The sequence below is a fragment of the Columba livia genome, chromosome 1, assembly GCF_036013475.1.
Source record: "Columba livia isolate bColLiv1 breed racing homer chromosome 1, bColLiv1.pat.W.v2, whole genome shotgun sequence".
Lineage (NCBI taxonomy): Eukaryota > Metazoa > Chordata > Aves > Columbiformes > Columbidae > Columba > Columba livia.
The window spans coordinates 204446733-204466373 of NC_088602.1; the positions used below are offsets into that span (position 1 = coordinate 204446733).

At 44.2% G+C, this 19641-nt stretch overlaps 1 protein-coding gene and 1 long non-coding RNA gene across 6 annotated transcripts in view; one reads left to right on the forward strand and one right to left on the reverse strand.

Annotated features, from left to right (window-relative positions):
- On the reverse strand, positions 1-5674 carry LOC110364592 (uncharacterized). 2 transcript variants are annotated; one of them, XR_010469651.1, is made up of 3 exons: positions 5525-5674; positions 867-1411; positions 1-485 (listed from the first exon to the last, which is right to left on the reverse strand). It is a non-coding gene; the product is annotated as an uncharacterized LOC110364592 (long non-coding RNA). The 2 variants fall into 2 exon arrangements; XR_010469652.1 differs by having other exon boundaries at positions 867-2983; positions 5525-5663.
- The window catches only part of SEPHS1 (selenophosphate synthetase 1), a 24507-nt gene continuing 9631 nt past the window's right edge, over positions 4766-19641 (forward strand). Inside the window, exons 1-6 of one of the 4 annotated variants that reach the window (XM_065049276.1) lie at positions 4766-5003; positions 8088-8349; positions 11504-11607; positions 16001-16108; positions 16973-17127; positions 17908-17998. In XM_065049276.1, the coding sequence (XP_064905348.1) occupies positions 8157-8349; positions 11504-11607; positions 16001-16108; positions 16973-17127; positions 17908-17998 (651 nt within the window). In that variant the 5' untranslated portion in view covers positions 4766-5003; positions 8088-8156. Of the gene's footprint in view, positions 5004-5710; positions 5927-6803; positions 6962-8087; positions 8350-9673; positions 9720-11503; positions 11608-16000; positions 16109-16972; positions 17128-17907; positions 17999-19641 lie in introns of those variants that run through there. The other 3 variants (XM_005510299.4, XM_065049277.1, XM_021298217.2) reach the window with 3 other exon arrangements.

Consider the following 19641-nt stretch of genomic DNA (forward strand, 5'->3'; position numbering starts at 1 on the left):
TAGGCTGCTGTCATTTATTTGGCTTTTGATAAAATCTCTTGTCAGAGAGTATTAAAGGACTGTATCAAAGGTTAAAAGGGCAAAGTCCCCATTTGGTGACAGAAAACAAAGACAGGGAACATCTGCTCCTCGAAGCAAAAAGGAGCGAACACCAAAGCACAGCAGAGACCACTGTTGGCATCATTATTATTTAATACCGCTTGTGTATTAATGAGATGCAGGAAACAGAGAAAAATGAGTCAAGGAAAGCTGATGATAGCACAAACTTAGCTTTGTCAACACAGGGAGAGGTGGGGGAAAAGCGATGCTGTGAGATGTGTTTTACGACAAGAGAAATTAATTTCTCACTCCAAAATTAAAGTTTTCATACCAAAGGCACATGATGACATGCCGGTGGAAGTAGTTTGAGTGCATGAAACCTAGTACTCAGCACAAGTAGGGATGAACCAGCTGGTCCCATTTTACCAGCCCCTTCATTGTGAATCCTGCAATGAGAAAAAACAAAGGTCACTTTCACTGTCATTTCTTACCCTGGTTTTAATCAGCAATATTTTCTCATCCTTTTGTAATGCCACAGTGCCTTGGTTACAAACATTGCAGGGGGAGGCTGCATTGTTTTATTTTTAAAAAAATAAAGTTTCTGCTGACATTTAAGAAACAGAACGGGGAGAGTTCAAATGCTGATCATTTTGTAAACGCCAAAGACACAGAACCAAGTCAGAAGCCCACGTAGATCAGAAATATTGCTTAGATTTAACCTGGACATAACTACAACATAGCACTTTGGCCAAAGAAATATGAGCTGCTAATAATCCATACTCTGAGTCATCCAAGGGAAGAAAAGTAAAGAAATGCAGGCCCTGCACCTGAAAATGTTCAGGACATCTGTTGCACCCTTGTGTCCGCACAGGAGGCAGCTGGCTTTGATGTGACTGAGATCGGGCAGCACCCAGGGGCTGAAACACAGGGGGTTCTGTTTTCTTGTCTTTTTGCACTAACATGTGTAGAGCAGATCATTCTCATTGCACTGGACCAAATGACTCCAGATCATGGAATTTCTGCTCAAGATTTTGCAACCAGACAGCAGGGGAAATGAAAAAAAAAAAAAAAACAACAAACCATTTGATTGGTTTTTAACTCTAAAAAACTGTCATTTAATTCTAGGAAAATGTTACATGAAGCGGGTGGTTCCAGCAGCACAGGCTCTCCCTAGGGCTACTGGATCTATCACTATTTTTAGGGTTTTCCTTACGATCCTGCACCAAAAGGACGATACACAGGATTCCCCTTCTGATCCCACGTGTCCTCCAGCAGCTGTTTCAGCTGTGGGGTCCCAGCAGAAGTTTGGGGTACACCCGTGCGGATGCAGCAACAGCCATCTGAAGCTTCAGAAGATGCTCCACCATCACCCCTGCCAAGAAGCATGGTTTTAATTAATCAGTGCAGTCAATTATGCACAGTGCCCAGCTCCATACCGTGGTCCTATTTAGTTTCAGCTCTAGAGGGTCACATCTGTATCGGTTCTAATGGGCTGCAGGGATATCCCTGCATGTGTTTTCCTTCCTGGAGACCTTTTCCCACATCTCTGTCTTCAGATGTGACCATCCCAGTCCCAGAAACCATGGGAAGGGACAGGGGCAGCCCCTGGCACAGCACCTGCAGGACAGGTCCCTCCCTCCCACTCCTGCATGTAACAGGGGGCAGCATCACCAGACCTCACCACCTTGGCACGTATTTCCATGAATTTGGGTTTTATTTTAGTCATACTACCACCTGGGAATTTTAATTTATTGTGTTTTTTTCCCCTTTGTTAAAGAAATAAGTGTCTAGCCCTCATGGCTGTGGAAAAAAAGATGAAAATATGATTCACTTCCCTCTCCCCTCCAAAAAAATCAGAAAGGAAAAAAATAAATCAGGGTTTAAAAAGCAGCAACGTTCATTTTTTCTTTTATCTCATGGTTCTCCTTATGTGTCATGATTATTTCTTTTTTTTAAATGAGGTGTTGGCAATGGAGGAGATGGCCAAATGCCTTGTGGCCAGGAAGGCCAATGGCATCCGGGGGTGGATTAGAAGGGGAGTGGTTAGTATGTCCAGAGAGGTTCTCCTGCCCCTCTACTCTGCCCTGGTGAGACCACACCTGGAATATTGTGTCCAGTTCTGGGCTCCTCAGTTCCAGAAGGACAGAGAACTGCTGGAGAGTGTCCAGTGCAGAGCAACAGAGATGATTAAGGGAGTGGAGCATCTTTCTTATGAGAAAAGGCTGAGGGAGCTGGGGCTCTTTAGCTCGGAGAAGAGGAGACTGAGGGTTGACCTCATTAATGTTTACAGATATATAAAGGGTGAGTGTCGCAAGGATGGAGCCAGGCTCTTCTCGGTGACAACCAATGGTAGGACAAGGAACACAAAAGGTTCCACTTAAATTTGAGAAGAAACTTCTTCTCAGTGAGGGTGACAGACACTGGAACAGGCTGCCCAGGGAGGTTGTAGAGTCTCCAGCTCTGAAGGCATTCAAGACCTGCCTGGACACCTTCCTGTGTAACCTCATCTGGGTGTTCCTGCTCCAGCAGGGGGATTGGACTGGATGGTCTTTTGAGGTCCCTTCCAATCCCTGACATTCTGTGATTCTGTGTGAAATGTTAGGCCTGAGCATCGAGCATCCGATTACCACCTCTCAAGAACATGAGTGTTTTTTAGTTCAGGTTGAAATAATCTACCGAGGAGCACACAGACATGATATGAAGCCAATGCTCATCGAATCAGCTCGGATCGATGGCAAGCAGAAGATCCCAAAATTTTCCACCCCTTTTCCCTCCGAGAGGAGGGAGGAAGAAAAGTTCAAGTTCCAGGTCAGGAGTGTGGGCGCTGTGTCCTCAATTCATCTCCACCATCCAAACCATTGGTCAAACATGCCACGACTGCTCCCAGAGCAACAACTTCTGTGGGTCGAGCTTGAAATGCACCAGGTGAGCAACACAGAGGAGCCTGAAAATCAATTAATTATGCAAATAACATTAGTGACTTCCTAAAGATGCTCAGCACCAGGAGCTCCCATGCACCTCTGGTCCTCCGCACCACAGTCCAGGGGGCACTACATTCACTCGAGATTAAAATTGTAATTAAAATCAGGCAAGAAAAGCAACACCTTAATTTCTTCTCTTTCTGCTTGTTTTTAGGAAGGACTGTTTCAAAGACGGTGCCACAACAGGCAGTCTTTGATTTCACAGGCAATTACTTAATCAGGCACTTAATTGCAAATTACAAGAAGCATAACATTTTTTTTATCTATTTGGCAATGTGAAACAGAGCCCTATGCTATCCATAACACTAAAATCCCCTCCTTTCTGGGGAAAACTTGCCTTGCATGTAAAGCAAGACAAGTTTTAAGTGAGAATAATTTGATTTTTGGCTTTAATTGGTTGGGAAAGGGGGCTTTAGAAGCAAGGAAAACACTTTCAGACAGTAAAATGAACTGAGAAGTCGCTGGAAATCAGGCTTGTTAAAGATATGTCACATTCCAGTGATTTACATGTGAACTGTGTAAGAAAAAAACAGATGTTTTGCAAATCAGTGATGGAAAAGGGTTGACTTAGGCAAATACTCTTGGACAAGAACCAATATCCTGGATGCACAGAGACCCTCGAGATGACACCTGAGGGCTCCTCTGGCTTCCTGAGGCCACAACCTCAGCTCTGCATCCAGGGAAAAATTAATGTTGGCCACATATTCAAGAAGTGATTGAACAATGCCCTCAGACACATGGTACGGACTTTAGGGTTGTCCTGTGCAGGGGCAGGAGTTGGACTTGATGATCCTTGTGGGTCCATTTCAGCTCAGGACATTGTATGATCCTACGAAATTTGCCCATCGTCAAGTGCACCTGACGCCCTCAGATTCTTTCTTGCCCAGCTTTTGGGTGTAACATTGATCAAATGAGAATTTTTGGCCAGTTTCTGGGTAAAAAATTACCCCAGGTGGAGGACCCTGAAGAGCACAGAATCACAGAACGGTTGGGGTTGGAAGGGACCTCTGGAGATCATCCACTCCAACCCACCTGCTAAAGCAGGTTCACCAGAGCAGATCATACAGGAAGGTGTCCAGGTGGGTTTGAATGTCTCCAGAGAAGGAGACTCCACAACCTCTCTGGGCAGCCTGGTCCAGGCTCTGGCACCTCAAAGGAAAGAAGTTTCTCCTCATATTCAGATGGAACCTCCTGTGCTTCAGTCTGTGCCCATTGCCCCTCATCCTGTTTTTGGGCACTACTCCAGAGAGCCTGATCCATCCTCTTGACGTCTGTGCCGGTTGCCTCTCATTGTTGTCTCCTCAGCTCCACATTTCCCCCACAAAACGCTCCCAAACCCAACATTTTGCCGATTCAAGGACAACACGCAATGAATTTCGCAGAGTTTTGAGGAAACGAACCTTTGTCCGTCCCCGCATCCACTGCGCTGACCTTGCGTTTGCACCCTGCTATTGGGGTGCGCCCCAGAAAGTGGGATGTTTCTCCCCCCACATCCATCTGCAGCGCGGCACAACCCACCCAGCACAGGGGCAGGGACGTTGCGTGGCCGCCCCACGCCGCGGGAGCGCCGTGCAGCAGGGACACCCCAAGAGGCTGCACCTCTCTTTTCGTGTGGCGTGTTGCACACGGGGCTGCAACCCCACCGCAGCCCACGCGTGCACGGACACGGCGCGGAGCTTGAAACGGCCCGAAACGGCGTGCGCGCCACCGCCGGAGCGCGCCCTCTCGGGAGCGCGCCGAGGGGGGGGCGGGGGCAGAGGGGGCGGGGAGCGCGACGCGAGGCGAGGCGCGCGGGGAGGCGGGAGGGGTGTGTGTGGTGCCGGGGTTTGGGTTTGGGGGGGTGGTTTAACCCCCCCGTGCCCGGCGGCGGCTGCCGCATTTCTATTCAGGCGGCGCTGAGGGAGCCCGGCGCGCCCGGTGCATTGTGGGACTGGGCTGGGAGTCCCGTTCGCGGGAGGAGGCGGAGGGCGAGGAGGCGAGCCGGTAAGAGGGAGACCTGAGGAGGGAGGAGGAGGAGAGGAGGAGGAGGGGGGGGTGGGGGTGCAAGGCGGGGAGATTTAAAGGGGAATTCGCCTCCGCCGTTACGCCGGGCCGGGTGCGGGGGGCGGCGCGGTGCCGCCGGGGCGCGGGCTGCCCGCCTGGCCCCGGGCCGCGCCGCCCTCCCTCAGCCCGGCCCCGGGGGAAGGGCGGGGGAAGCGGGAAGGAGGGGGTGGGGGTGCGCCGCGCCGTCACTGCGGCCGCTTTAAAAAAAAAAAATCAAACAGCGCTGGCAACGGACGGGTTAAATTTTTCGCCCGCCGACATATTTTTTTTTCCCTTTTTCCCTCCTTCCCCCCCCCCCCCCGCCCCCCCACTCATTCACCTCACGGAGCGCGCGCCCAACGTTCCACCGGCCCCAGGGCGCGCGCGCTCCTGCCGCCGCCGCCTGCAAACCCTGCCTCCCCCCCCCCCCCAACCCCATGCAAGGGGTTACAAGGGGTTAACCCCGCCCCCCGACATCTCACCTGCACGCACGTGCGCCCCGCGCCCGCCCGCGAGCGTTTGGGGTGCGCGGGGTGGGGGGGTCTCTCACCCCTGTCTGAGCCACCCCCGCCCCGCCGGGTTCCCCCCTCCGGTGTGAGGCCCGCGGGGTTGCTGGGTGCGGGGTTGCTGGGTGCGCGGCCGCTCCGCCGGGCCGCTCTTCGTCCCTCCCCGCCTCCTCCTCCTCCTCTCCGGCTGCACAAAGAGCAGCAGTGAAGGCCCTGGCTCGCCTTTAAAGGCAGCGGCTGGAAATTTAAGGTGTCCCGGAGCCATGTCTCTCCGCAGCGCTGCTCGCCGCTCTCCTTGGATAAGTGGTGGTTGCGGTTCCTCACCTGGTCAGGCTCGGGCGGTTGGGTTGGCGTTAATTGCTCTGGGGTTTGCTTTGGGTAGGTACCGGGCGCTAGTTCTTCCTCACCCTCCCCTCTTTGCTCCTGTGCTCTCCTCTCTCTGCTCTTTAGGGAGGCAAGGGTTAAACTTTAGTTTTTTAATATTTATTATGCCGCTCTTTTAAAGTAAGAAACATCTGGGTTGCGAGGTGTTTTCCTGTACTGCTTGACGCTCAAATTGCACGCCTGCATGGACTGCCGGCAGTCACAAGAAACTTGGCCTTGCGAGGTTGCTCCCATGGCAGTCTGCGAAATGCATAGTTGCATGCAGCTTTATTCCGATCTTCGTGAAAGAGTTATTATGTTCTTGCATAGTGGATGTTTTCCATTAAAGAAGACCGTCTTGTTTGTTTCAATATTTGTTTTCAAACTGGGGAACTTAATTTACTGTGTCTATTTACAGTCCTCAAGGCTGTAAAAAAGTTCCTGGCGGCCTGTGGCCTCTGAATCTTTTCCTATGTAAGTAGGTAGGGGGTGCTAAGCATATTACAATTACTAGTTGGAGGAAGGAGAAATGTTTCCTTTGGGGGGCAAGCTGCTTTTTATAAACCTCTGGAGTTAATTAGAAAGAAGTGTTAAAAAATAAAGAAACAACAAAAATCCCCCTCCTTGAGAAGCTTTTGTTTCCCGTTTCTGTTGACACGTTGTGTTCCAGACACTATCTCTTATTTATTTAGACTGCAAGTCCTTAGTGTCTTGCACTGGGAGACAACAGCTACAGACTGGATTCATTGCTCATCCAAGACACGTTCTTGTAACTGGAGTTTGGATTCCTGCCCGCGCCTGGGCTTTGGAAGATTCGGTTTAAATAAGTGCCACGCCTCCCAGAGAAGGAGGGAAAGCGCCGTAAAGGGGAGTTGGGCTCCACATCAGAAGTTTGCAGGGAGCTTAAAACTTCAATTCCTACACAGTACATTCAATAAATTAGTAGAGTTAAAAGTTTATGGAATGGACATACTTGTTAATCAGTGCTGTATAGGGCAGTTGCACAGTCTGTGGATTTACAATTTCTTCCATTTAACGCTGCTGAACTTGGTGAATACCAGTCACTTGTATTCTTTTTTTCTTTGCTTTTTCAGCTTAATCTCATAACAACATGACCATCAGTATCAGATTTTGTCAGCAGTACTGCTGAACTCTGTTCTTGTTAGGCAGGATCCTTGCTTTCTAAGAAACTACCGCAGATAGGTCGTTTTTAGTAATTCCTGAAAACTTCTTCGCTGAGAAGGCTGAATTGCGTTTTATCACAGCCGTTCCTGTTTAGAACGCAGTGTCTCAGGCCTTTTATTAGTTTTGGAGTGTGGTGTATATGAGTCAGAGTGGAAAAATGTTCTAAAATTAGACGTGCATTGTTAAGAATTTTATTAAATGAGTTGCATCAGTGTCTTTTTACGTTACCATTTTAACGGACAATTCTCTGTATTCTCGGTATTGTTAGTTGACTAAAAAAGGGCTTGAGAGGCAAGAAACTTTCCTTTTCAACATTTTTATGTCTGTGAACATACTAAGAGGTAAACTGGCATGTTTGGAGGTAAACCAGTCTGCTTAAGTATGGCCTCTTTGTTCTCCTGTTACCTGTACTAACAGAACACCGGGCTTGCGTTTTCCCCCAAGGAGAACAGGTGTATTATGGAGTTTCAGCTTCTTACATCAGAACCAAAGCAGAGCCATTATTTGAAAAGCATCTTATTTTTGTGATTAATATGTTAATGGCTAAAATCATGACCATGCACTGAGCTGAGTACAAACAGATGTCTCTGCTGAGCTTGTTGCAGGATCAGGGCCCAGGTTGTCTTTTGGAAATTTGCCTCAGTGCCCTGGGAACTATTACTTCTTTCATTACCTCTGTGTTAAATGAGGTTGGTGCGTTAGATTCTTCTTTTTTTTTTTTTGTTAATGAGAAACTTATGCAGCATAGCTGGAAAACAAAGTCATTCTCTAATTTGCCTGGGTTATAGTTTTAAATGTTGGAAGGTAGGAAGAGGAGTCACTCTTTTGTAGTCTTAAAAAAATGGGTCATGTGCAAAAAATGTGCCCACCTGTCTTAACAAGTGAAAGGTGATGTTGAGTGCTTTCTCTTTCTTTTTAACTTGCTCTATGTGGAAAACCTGTTGTCTTGCAAGTTCTAGGATTTTCTAATGTTCCCTTTTGTTTTAATTAGACTGATCAGCAGTGAAACTGGTACCATTGCTCTGGGGTGGGAAAGGCCAGCAGTCTGTGCGAGAGAACCATGTCTGTTCGGGAGACGTTTAACCCAGAAAGTTATGAACTGGACCACAGCTTCCGTCTGACCCGATTCACTGAACTGAAAGGCACAGGCTGCAAAGTGCCTCAGGATGTCTTGCAGAAGCTGCTTGAATCTCTACAAGAAAACCATTTTCAGGAAGATGAACAGTTCCTGGGGGCAGTTATGCCCAGGTTGGGTAAGTAGTTGCTCGTCTAGACATGTGTGATCCTTCTGTTTGGTGTGCGTAGTGACACGACCTCATTTACAGTTTGTTTAATCAGTTTGTGGATTGTATGTTGTGTAATGTATGCACAGAAGTCTGAAGAATTACTCTCATGTTGTCATTTGTTGGCATCTGGGATACAATAATATTTTAATTATTTAACATCCTGCAGTGCACTCAACTACAAGGAAAAAATGGTCAGGAATGGCCATCATGATAGGCACATGCTTTAGGAGCTAGTCTCCTCCCTCTCCCCAGTAGAGGCTTTGCAAACTGAAGTTCTATCGATTAATTTCTGGACTTTAATATTAGTACGTTGCCTTTGGACAGTTATGCAACAGGTGCAATGACTTTTTATGGAATTAGGTGAATCACAGATGAAGTTCCTCTCCCCTCTGTTCCTAGGTCTGAGAAAGTGAACAAGAGAAAACTTTCTTGCTTCAGCTGAGCCTGGGAGCGAATTGTTTCAGAGTTGTTGTTTTTCCTTTCTGTCCTTTCCTTGTTCCCTGCTCTGTTTTGCTCACCTGTAGAAGCTGCCTGGAAAAGGCTCTTTCCAAGACTTCTGTGTTCTTGCCAGCTTCACTTTCTCTTTGGTATTTGCACAATGATGCAAGCAGTAAGGGAAATCAACCTGCAGAAGCCACTCACATGGTGAACATATGTATTTTGATACCAGTTGCTGTACCTGATATTGATATAGATAAATTAATGTAGAAAATGTTTAGTGGCACATTTAGTTATGTCTGTCTATGTAGTCAGCCATATTCAATCTCTGCTTTGCAGCACAAAATGGATTTTTTTTTATTTGACATAGGAGTATCAATGTAGCGTTTATTCTAAAGTTATTTAAGTACCAATTTAGTGTCCAATAACCTTTTTAAAAATTATTTTAACACTGCTAATTGTCTATTAGCAGCCTAACAGGTTGCAACACATTGTTCTGGTAGAGATTGGAATCAGTGAGAGATTAGTAAGGAACCCATGTTCTTGCTTAAACAATGGCGAGCTTTGTATGAAATATCCAAGCAGCAATTGTGTGTAGAGCTGGGGTGGCACTATAATTTAATATTCCCTAATGAAGGACACTTCCAGCTTCTTTTATCCCCAAATCGCTATTTATATGCTTTTTTCCCCCTAAATTAAAGAAGGTATTCACAACAGCATTTCAGTTTGGCCAGTTTCTAAAGTCAGTAATAGTTTGGTTTAGATTTAATTATCCAGCTGTTGTTCTTTTTTTCTCTTATAAATTTACAGGCTCTAAACAGTAATGGATCTGCTAATAGATTTTTCTTCTCCAGCTATATGAAAAAGTAAACAAGTAGACTAATGCCATCAATATGCAGGTATGATCTTATGTAACAGGAAATCTGTTAGTAATAGAAAGTAGAGGGTTGAGGTCTCTTAAAAATATGCTTTTTATGGTGAGTATCCCTTTAACAAATGTGTCTTTGGATAAGTTTGGTGTTATTTGCCTTTGATACCTTGTGCTTAAAAGGGAAAGACAGGTAATTTTACAGCCTGTGTATATGCTCTAGGTTTTTGAGGTGCAGTCAGGAGGGAAATTGCCAATAGCAGGCTCAACCTTTCTAGTTCTGCAAGTGATATTACCCAGAGAAATTTTAGATATGGCTGTGAATATATCCATAAGAAACTGCAACTTTGATTTTAATTTTCAGAGCTGTTATGGACCTTGAAATCACTCTTTTCAGTCACCTCCCTGAGCAGATTCATTTATTTAGGCAGTCTTTTTTTGGTGGAACAGAAACGTAGCCTGAAAAGGGCCATCGTGGCCCCTTGACCTGTCTGTCAAGCAGCATTTTTGCTGAAGTTGTGGAAAACTGCTCAAGTGAGGTCAGTCTTGCAGTGTTATGGCATGAATAGGTGAAACGAGGGCAAAACAGCCTGGATACATGAGCTGCTTCTCTCTAACTGCTTATATGCAGTTCCCTGGAGACACTGGACATCATGCACAGTGACTTGGTAGCTTCTGCAGAGGATGAGCAGCCCTAAGCCACTGCTTGTGAGCTTCTGTCAGTGACCCTTCTGTTCTAAGGCAACATCTTCTGCCTCAGTTGGCAGGAGAGGCAAGATCCTCTCCACCTATTATACCTACTGCCTGGCAGACCTGCTCTGTGCCCTCAGGAGGACCCCAGGGGGTAGCAACTCCCTCCCTCCCTGTACAGGACACTGCCAAATGCTCGCTTGTAGCTCTTCCTTGGTAGCATGTTTCATTAATAAACGGGGAAAAGTTACTGTGCAGCATCTGCTCCCTGAAAAGTGGTGGTTTGAAGACTCTTGCCACGAGAGCTATGCAGAGTAATTCCAGACAGCTCGCTGCCAGCCCAGGAAGGAGGTAAGCTCCCTGCCATTGCCACAAGGTACAAGATTATCGACAGGGAGTGCGGCTCAGTTAACATGTTGTGATTTGTGACCTGCGGCTTTTGTGCGGGCTCTTGCATCCCAGCAAATGCCTGGAGGTTTTAATATTGCTTATTCTGTTTGAAATATCCAGTGCCACTGTGTCGTGGTGTGGTTTTCTCAAAGGAGTTTCCCTGTCTAGCAGATTGTCTCGCCTCCTTTTAGCCTCACAGAAGTAAGGCAAGGTTAACACAGTTGCAAAAGCTCCAAGTGGGTGAATAGGCCCTTCACCAAGGGCCTAGGCTGTGACTTCTGGTGGTTTTTGTTCCTCTTGAAGTAAGGAAATGCCCTTTATGAGAGGCTGTGTCCTGTTAAAACTGTCGCTACGTCTTGGTTGAGATGGGAAAGGCAGGAAAACCTATTTGCTTTCAACAATATCAATTCACATAGTTGCTCTTAATTTTAAATGTACATACATGAAAGCACAGATATTTTTGAAAGCAATGCGCTATTATGCTGCAGCAAACTGTAGAACATTGTAGTTTAGTTTTTGTTTCAGGTATTTACACTTCTGTCCAGTTAGGAGTTCTCATTCTTTGCTTGGTTTTCCTCTTATTTGTGCTACATGCCTTCTCTAAGGAAGGAATTTGCCACATCTGTTTAGGCGGTATTGTGAGTTGTATTTTACATACATGTCTTTTAAATTCTCTCGTTAAGAGCAACAGATAATTAAGGTTATAGTTACCTCACCGGATTTGTGTCTTTGCAGGAATTGGGATGGACACTTGCGTTATTCCCTTAAGACATGGAGGTTTGTCGTTGGTCCAGACGACAGATTATATTTATCCTATTGTGGATGATCCTTATATGATGGTAAGCTGGCTAAACTTAATTGATAGCTATGTTGCTGATTTGATTTATGCATCTCACCAATCTGATGGCAATTTTGACTATTTTTTCTAGATGTGCAGTACTAATTGTTTGATTAACTGCATTCAGAGCCTTTCCTAAATACATGTGAAGAGGGAAAGGCATAGTTTCATCTTATAATCTTTTCCATACCAGCCAGGAATGCTGCAGTGCTGCTTTCTATAGGTGAAAGTTGGGAGAACTGCCACCTTTAATTCAGATTTCCCTCCATCTGTTCTGTGGGATTTGGCTTGAAAAGCCCAAAAGGGGAGAAAATGAGCCGTCTGTGAAACAGCAGACAGTAAACTACACTTACGAGCAGAAACACATTGTAATTTGCCTTTTTTGAGTTTCTGAAATAACCAGGTAACATGTTAGAACTGGAAGTGTCTAAATGACAGGAGTTGGCAATAGCACCTGGCAACAGAGTGCTTTGTGAACAACAGTTTTTCCGTCATACTACCTCTGCTTACAGATGGCTAAGTTAAATGATTTCTGTTGGAAGTTGCATCTGCTTTGACTTTGCTTGTTTTTGTGGCTGTATTTCATTTAGTCCATCTCAGTAGAAATGCCTCTGGTGTTATGTGATGGTGATCAGTATTGACTTGAGCAAAAGGTCATGAGGAAACAACTGAACTTTAAAAAGGACTTAGTAAAACTGTAAGGAATTTGCAGGAGGTGTTTGTTAAATGCAAGTTAATGAAAGTTAAGAAATGCTAGAGTTCATGTTTCCAGTGATTTGAACGTGACTCCTTTGCTTCAGCCCCTGCCTTTGCTGCTGTTTACGTGACTGTATGCTTTATTTGCTGCTGTTAGTTTGTTATTTGTTCTGTAAGATCTGTCAGGAGGGTTTTGGATGTGCGGTTTGAGACTAGGAGTCACTTTTTTTTTAGCATGCTTGAGCAGATGATGTGTGCACATATGCAAGTATAGCTCTTTTCATTTCTGTTTCAAAAGAGCTCTTTTTCTGCAAACTGAGCAGCCAGGATCTCAGGCTGGCCTCTAGTGTACAGAGTTGTTGAGCCCTCCTGAGAAATTTGATTCGGGTGGTATGCTTTAATATCATGTGGGAACTTGTCAGGAACCAGAGGAAAAAAAAAGGTGTATATAAGCATTATTGGGGGGCTGTGTTCAAGTTCATTAGCTGAGAAACTCTCTTTTCTCACCTTGTAACAAAAACTTGTGAGGGACAGTGTGAGAGGGCTGTGGGGAAGGGGGAAGATTGTTTTGTTTGGAGATACAAGGGGGTCGAGATGCCACAGGACTGGATAGATGAGCCTGTGCCCAGATGAGGTTTAGGCCAGTGTGGTAGAAGTGGAATGTAAATTTGGCCTTAGTCCATCTTTAGTGGTTGCGTGGTAGTTACAGTCTGTACTGCGATCGACATGCACCAGCAGCTGTAGCTTTGGTGTTTTGACTCTCAGGGCTTTCACTTTTCATTCTTGTCAGCATTCATTTTAATGTGGTGGCTTGCCACTTCCTAATCGGTTTACAGATGTGTATTTCTTTTTAAAAAGCTAACCAAGAACAGGGATTCTGTCACAAGCCTTCTTGCCGATACCTGCAGTGATTTTCCAGCTGGGTTTGAGCTGCTGGATCCTCTACTCAGATCTCACTCTCACTCTCCATGTAGTACATGCTCCGCTTGTTTCTTTTCTGCTCTGTCCCCTTACCCAGTCAATTCTAGTGTGGTTTTGGGTGGGTGTTCCCTGATGTAGAGTCTCTTCCTTTCTCTGTGAACAGTGTCTACCTGCAACCTTCTTACCTGATCTCTCTTCCTACCTGGGGGGGGAGAGGAAGCAAGCAGAGAAAGCCAAAAGTGCAAATGAACTCCAAGCAGGGTGCTGTGACATAAGGGATTAAGAAATGGCTCAGGAAGGTTAAACCGTGTGTGGGCTCAGCTGAGCTTCAGATTTCTGCTTCAGAAAACAGCTTTCTCACTCTGTCACTGCTTATTTTAAAATGAAGTTCTGCAGTTATATGCAAAAAACCCTCTTCCCCTTTTCTCTTTGGCTTTGTTCTTGAAAACACTCAATCCATGTTGTGCAAAGTGTCCCTGGGATGTACACGTGTAAATTCTGTCTCCAGCATAGGACTTTTCCGCTTAAATGGTTTCATGTTGGAAAAGTTATAAGCAATTGAAAATAGTTTTCGTAATGGGTGTCAAGCTGCTGGTGAGAGGACTGGTACTGGCTTGTTGTAGCACTGTGGAGACACCTTTTTGAGTACAAGAGCTGGAAAATGGCTGGTTTGAGACTGACTTCCGTCCCTCTTCATTCCAGGGACCTTTTTGGTGCTCTTTGAAGAAGAGCATCACTCAGGAGTGGGGATGGGTGTCTGATACTTCATCTTTTGCCCTTGTAAATAGTTCTTAGTATTGCACATAGGTACTTGTGTTCCAGGGGGACTAAGCAAGCGGTCAGGCTGACCCCTATTTGTGAATCCTGTTGTGTGTATTAGTGTTCACATGCTTTGTGTGTTCCCTCTGCTCCGTCAGGCTTGAGACTTCCCTGAATTTGTTTCCGTAGTGGTTTTGCCAGTTGGCAAAAGCAGTGTTAGGCTGACCTCTTGACTACTAGAACAGAGAGCTGTTGTCAGTGTGGTTTTAATAACTTATCTGTCATTCTGAAGAGGGCATAAACCATCAGTTTGCTCGGTAAATACTGAAGGTAGTGGAGAATGGTTTGATAGTCTCCTTCCAGAAGAGGAAAATGGCAGGCTTTAGTGTTCTTAAACATCTGGAAATTTAACAGCCAATATCACCAAACCATGCAGTACACAACTCACTCTTCTGTTAATAGTTTAAGAATTAAATGATTAAAACTTGTTCTTGTTTGAAATACAAGGGATTCCCCTGATGCCACCGGAAGCTCTTGAATTTATGAAAAAGTGGATTATATTTAATTGTGATTTGGAGGTGTTATTTCATGTCATCTCCAAGTGAGGTAACTGCCTGAAAATACTATTTTTATACAAAAATCCTGGAAGTGTGGTCAAACTGTAAGGTTTTGGGGATGATAGAAATGTGTTTAAATGTGCTCCTCTATCTGTCTTCCAGCTAAAGCATAGTTTTGTAGTCCAGATTGTATCAAATAAGCATGTTGTTTTTTATCACAGCGCTGTTGCCTCTGAGCTTTATGAAAAACACGTATTGAAAATCATAAAACCAGATGTTGGTTACAGTTCTGCAGCTGTAAACCTAAAACAATTTTAACAAAATATGTGGAGTCTTCCAGAGTAACACAACAGAATTGCTGTATTTTGAAATTATCTTGCCATCTCTTAGGGCACAGCCTACATCAGAAAGTTTGCATCTTCATCAGGAAACTCAATGTCTCATCTCTGCTGGGTCCACACACCAAAAAACCCTGACTTGGATCCGTTAATTTATTGGAATTAGAGTAGCTAAGCTCACATGGTGCAAGGGATCCCTTTTCAGTCCTGTCAGCTTCATGACTTCTTACAGTAATCTTCAGTAGACAACCAGGTTTCTTGGACAAATTTTTGCTGGTGGAGGTGTTCACACACACAAAAGTCAATAAAAATGTATGTGCTGTAGCAAAATTCAGCCTGATCTTGTCGCTTGAACAAGTGACAGGGTAGGCACATCTCCCTCACAAGTGGTGGGTTGACAAGGCCAGCTTCTGGGAGCCCTGAGCTCCATAACCCCAGCATGCAGATAGCTTCTTATTGATGTCCTGACAGGAAAAAAAAGCACCCCAGTGTGGCTGTGTGCTGACAGCACAGCTGTATCATCTGGGAAGAAGAGAACTCCCCCAAAAACTTAGGTGTGTAGGTACGGCCTCCAGGATAGTCCAGAGGAACAAACGTCTTTCTCATCAAGGTCCCTGTCTTCTACGTATTGCGATGTAGAAGAGGTATAGCAATATACGCTTTTTGGTTTATCTGCCTAGCAACTGTGAATTATATGCCGCAGTTATCAGTGTGTACAGTTTTGTGCTGGAATAAAGTTAATGGGAACATATCAGATTAAGTAAATTGAACTTGTTATCAAAGCTAGACTTTGTCAGGTCTAACTTCAGCCTCTCAAATTAAGCATCCAGTCTAAATTCAGTGTGGGATTCTTGTGTAGTCAGTAAAAGGGTATATTGACCAAGACAGCTGGGATTAATTACTTTCTTACCTGTACAGGGAACAGATAGCTGCGCTTCTAGATCGGCACATTGCGTGAAATGGATCATACCTTATCTTTGGCTGGGTTTCTTAATGCTGTCGAATGCCTGCTGAATAAGCAGCTGTCTCAGAGTGCAAACTCATGCTGGAAGTTTTGTTCCTGGCAGGTGTTTGGCTGAACATTCACAAACAGTCCTGCAGATTTTTTTTCTGTCTTTTTCAGGGGCGGATAGCGTGTGCCAATGTCCTAAGTGACCTTTATGCCATGGGGGTCACCGAATGCGACAACATGTTGATGCTCCTTGCAATCAGCAATAAAATGACAGATAGGGTAAGACTTTTTTCTTGTACTTGCTTTTGAAGGAGGACCCAAACAGCTAAACATGCTTAAAATGTATTTACCTTTAGCGTATTTTCTTGTCGAGTTTGAACCCTTTTAAAGAAGAGATGGTTTTATTGAATGTCTCAGTTCATAGTATGGGTCTTGTCTCACAAACATTCTGAGTCACTTGCTAGAAGTTCAGTTTTCTGTGTCATTGTAATCTTCTGCTGCTAATACCTTTATCTCCACCAGAATGAGGCTTCTGTCAGTTCCGGACAATATTGCTCCAAGGCAGCATTTGATTACCGGTTCATGTATCGGTCTGGGCTGATACTTCGATTTGCTTATGCCAACTTTGTAACATCTCTCTGAAGCGGAAGAAACTGAAATAGATTGCTTTTCTTTTCCTTTTTTCTTTTTGTTTGTGGAAGTGACCAGCATGTTTGTTTGTTTTGCTCTAGCAAAAAAGGGATGTTTATTCTTAAAAGGAAGTAAGCTGAAACTTTGCAGGTTAGTGGAGGCCAAATGTGGCTTGATTTGACTTGAATTAATGCACTGCACTGCTGTGACTGTACCTGCGTACAACAGCAGGATAATTCTGAGTTTCCAGAACTCTGATTTCCGTACTTTCATGTGAAGAATGTTTCTTCAGTGTAAGAATGTCTCTTCACCTCTTTTACAAAGAGCTCTAAAACCGAAGCTCTGTGGGATAACATGCAATTTTAGGAGGCTGACCTCTTCCTAATGTTGGCTTTTCTGTTGTGAGCTATTTGCCATGAGGGCATTTGGCTTGAGTGATTAAAAGCCCTGGACCAGTCTTGAAATGACGAGCACTGCTGTGTATGGAACTCTGACTTCTGTTTTGATCTCTAGGAAAGAGACAAAGTGATGCCTCTAATTATCCAGGGTTTCAAAGATGCAGCAGAAGAGGCAGGAACATCTGTTACTGGTGGCCAAACAGTGTTAAATCCCTGGATTGTTTTAGGAGGAGTGGCCACGACAGTCTGTCAGCCTAATGAATTTATAATGTAAGTTAAATCGCCAAACAATCAAAGGCACTGGTCTGAAGGGATACAGTAAAAATCCTTTAAATAACCGTGTTGTGATCTTGTGATCTGTCTCCTTCTCCTGCTTGCATTTGTCCTTAGCACTCAACAGATGCCCCATCTCTTTTGTACATATTTGCTTTTTTAAACAGGATGTCCTCTTACTTCTCCCCACCCCCCAGTATCTTTTGATCCTATTCTCCTTTTGACAGGAGAATTAAGCTTCTAACCTTTAAAGGTATTGAAGACTGTTTAGGGACACATTTTTGTCATATTTATGTATTCATTTTTAAACCTTCTCCCAATTATCCTGTTAAAGGCTGTAGAAGACTACAAAATTGCCGTGTTTGCAGCATTCTGTCCATTTAATAGTAGCTGATTTTGAATATCCCACTGTGGCATGTTACACTGTACAAAGGAATTTGTTTGTGATCTTGGTGATTATTATCTTACGCCCCAAGTAACAAAGGTTAATTTTTCCTTATATCTCCAGTAAATGGAAATAAAAGATGTAATTTTTTGTGTCTGACTGCAAGCATTGTTCTGCTCCGAGAAAGAAGGATTAGTACTTTAAAATAAGTTTGCAGTTTTTGCTCAATAATATCCTATGACAATGAATCCCAAAGATTAGTTCTGCAATTAGTCAGTTTTTTACTGTGTGACAAGACACGTAGGTCTGTGAAAACATAATTATCAGCATTTATTCCTAATAATGTGTGTGAATCTCACAGTGTAATTAATCTATGAATGCTTTGTTTTCAGGCCAGACAATGCAGTGCCAGGAGATGTGCTTGTATTAACTAAACCCTTGGGAACACAAGTCGCTGTAGCTGTCCACCAGTGGCTAGATATTGTGAGTACACTGCAAAAAAAGAAATAGGGAAGAGGGGTGTGAGTTAAATGTGACCTTCCTTCAAAACCTCAAAATGACAAAGTTCAGCAGTGTGTTGAGTACACTGAGGGCTCAGTTGGGAATGATCTGCCTCCTCTCTCCTCCTTCCTCCTTGGTGTGTCAGCCTTACCTGCTTATGTGTAAAACTCTTTTGGAATCAAGACAGTTTACTATTTTGTGCTTAGTGAGCCCATCTTAATTGCATCTAATTCTTAGTTAGTTCTCAGGCGTTGCTGCAATAAAATTGTTTACTAACAGAACAACAGACTAGCACCCTGGGTAAAATTATACCCTACTCCACCTGCCAAAGTAATTTGCAAAAGCTCATTTGATGGCATTTAGGCCAAGATTGCTGTCTGTGTTTGTGGGCTTTCTGCTTGTGTACGTGGAAATATATCTACGTTTCACATGTATTACCCTGTGCATTCAATAAGAATATTTCAAGCAGCATTGTGTATGTAGACAAACTTCCATCTGTTACTTCAGGCAAAAATGTAACTACTGAACTGAAAAGTGCCTGCAAAATTGGCATCTGCTTATGTTGTCTGGCTCCCAGTATGTGTCTTCAGAATTATAACTGCTCAGTTTACACTTTAAAAAGATGAATCTTTCCTACTTTGGGGACTACTGAGCCAATAGACTGGCAGAGGAGTGAGCTGGAATCTACTCTGTCTTGGCTGTTGGCCACTACATTGTCAGATGAATTCTAATCCCAAGGCCTGTGTTAGTAACAGTGGGAGAGAACCAGCTTAAACCTTCATTGGAGTCTGATGCATGAGCAACAAGAAAAAAAGTTCTCCTTCATAGGACCTGGCTTAGCAGTTTTGACCTCTGCAGAATCCTGCATTTTCTAGTCATATATAAGGATCAGGGCCTTAGAAAATCTTGATATGAAGTGAAACAAGACACCGATTTTATTGTATGTTTTCTAGCCGTGATCTTAACTTCTTAACATATCTATTATTGTACTGACAAACAGACTAGCAAATCAAGATTATTCTGAATTTGCACGTATTTCAAGTACTTCTAATTTCCTTGACTGTTAACCAGAAACACCTTCTGGTCTGAAAAACGAGGACAGCAAGGAAATCAATCCTCCTACCAGGTGTAAGCAGAATATGTCTTCGATTGTGGTAGGAAAATTTCTGAGTAGCTGTGCTGCCTTTTCTTTAGCTTTGTTTTGTCAAAGAGTAGGGAAAGTGAAACTAGAATTACCTGTCACTAATCCACCCATAAATCAAATTTCAGTAGGGAATTTGAATTAGTATTGAAAAGTATGTGGGAGAAGATACATAGTACACCAAGTTTATGCACAGGCAAGAAAGGAATACTGGAGTGTAGAGCTGTGTGGCTGCAAAACAAATTTAAAACAAAACAAATTAAAAAAAAACCTTAAAAGTTGAGATATTTAAACAGAGGAGTAGCGAGTGAGTTCCTGGTGATAAATGAAAGGAAGATCCAAATGGAGGCGAAGTTTGTCCTCCTTGCTTGGCTGCTGCCAGCGTTATTGCAGCCAAGCCCCAGCTGTGTTGCTGGCAGCAGCTGCCATGGGGTGCAAAGGAAGAGGCTGCAATGAATCTGCAGGGAGCTGGGCCCCTTGGGGC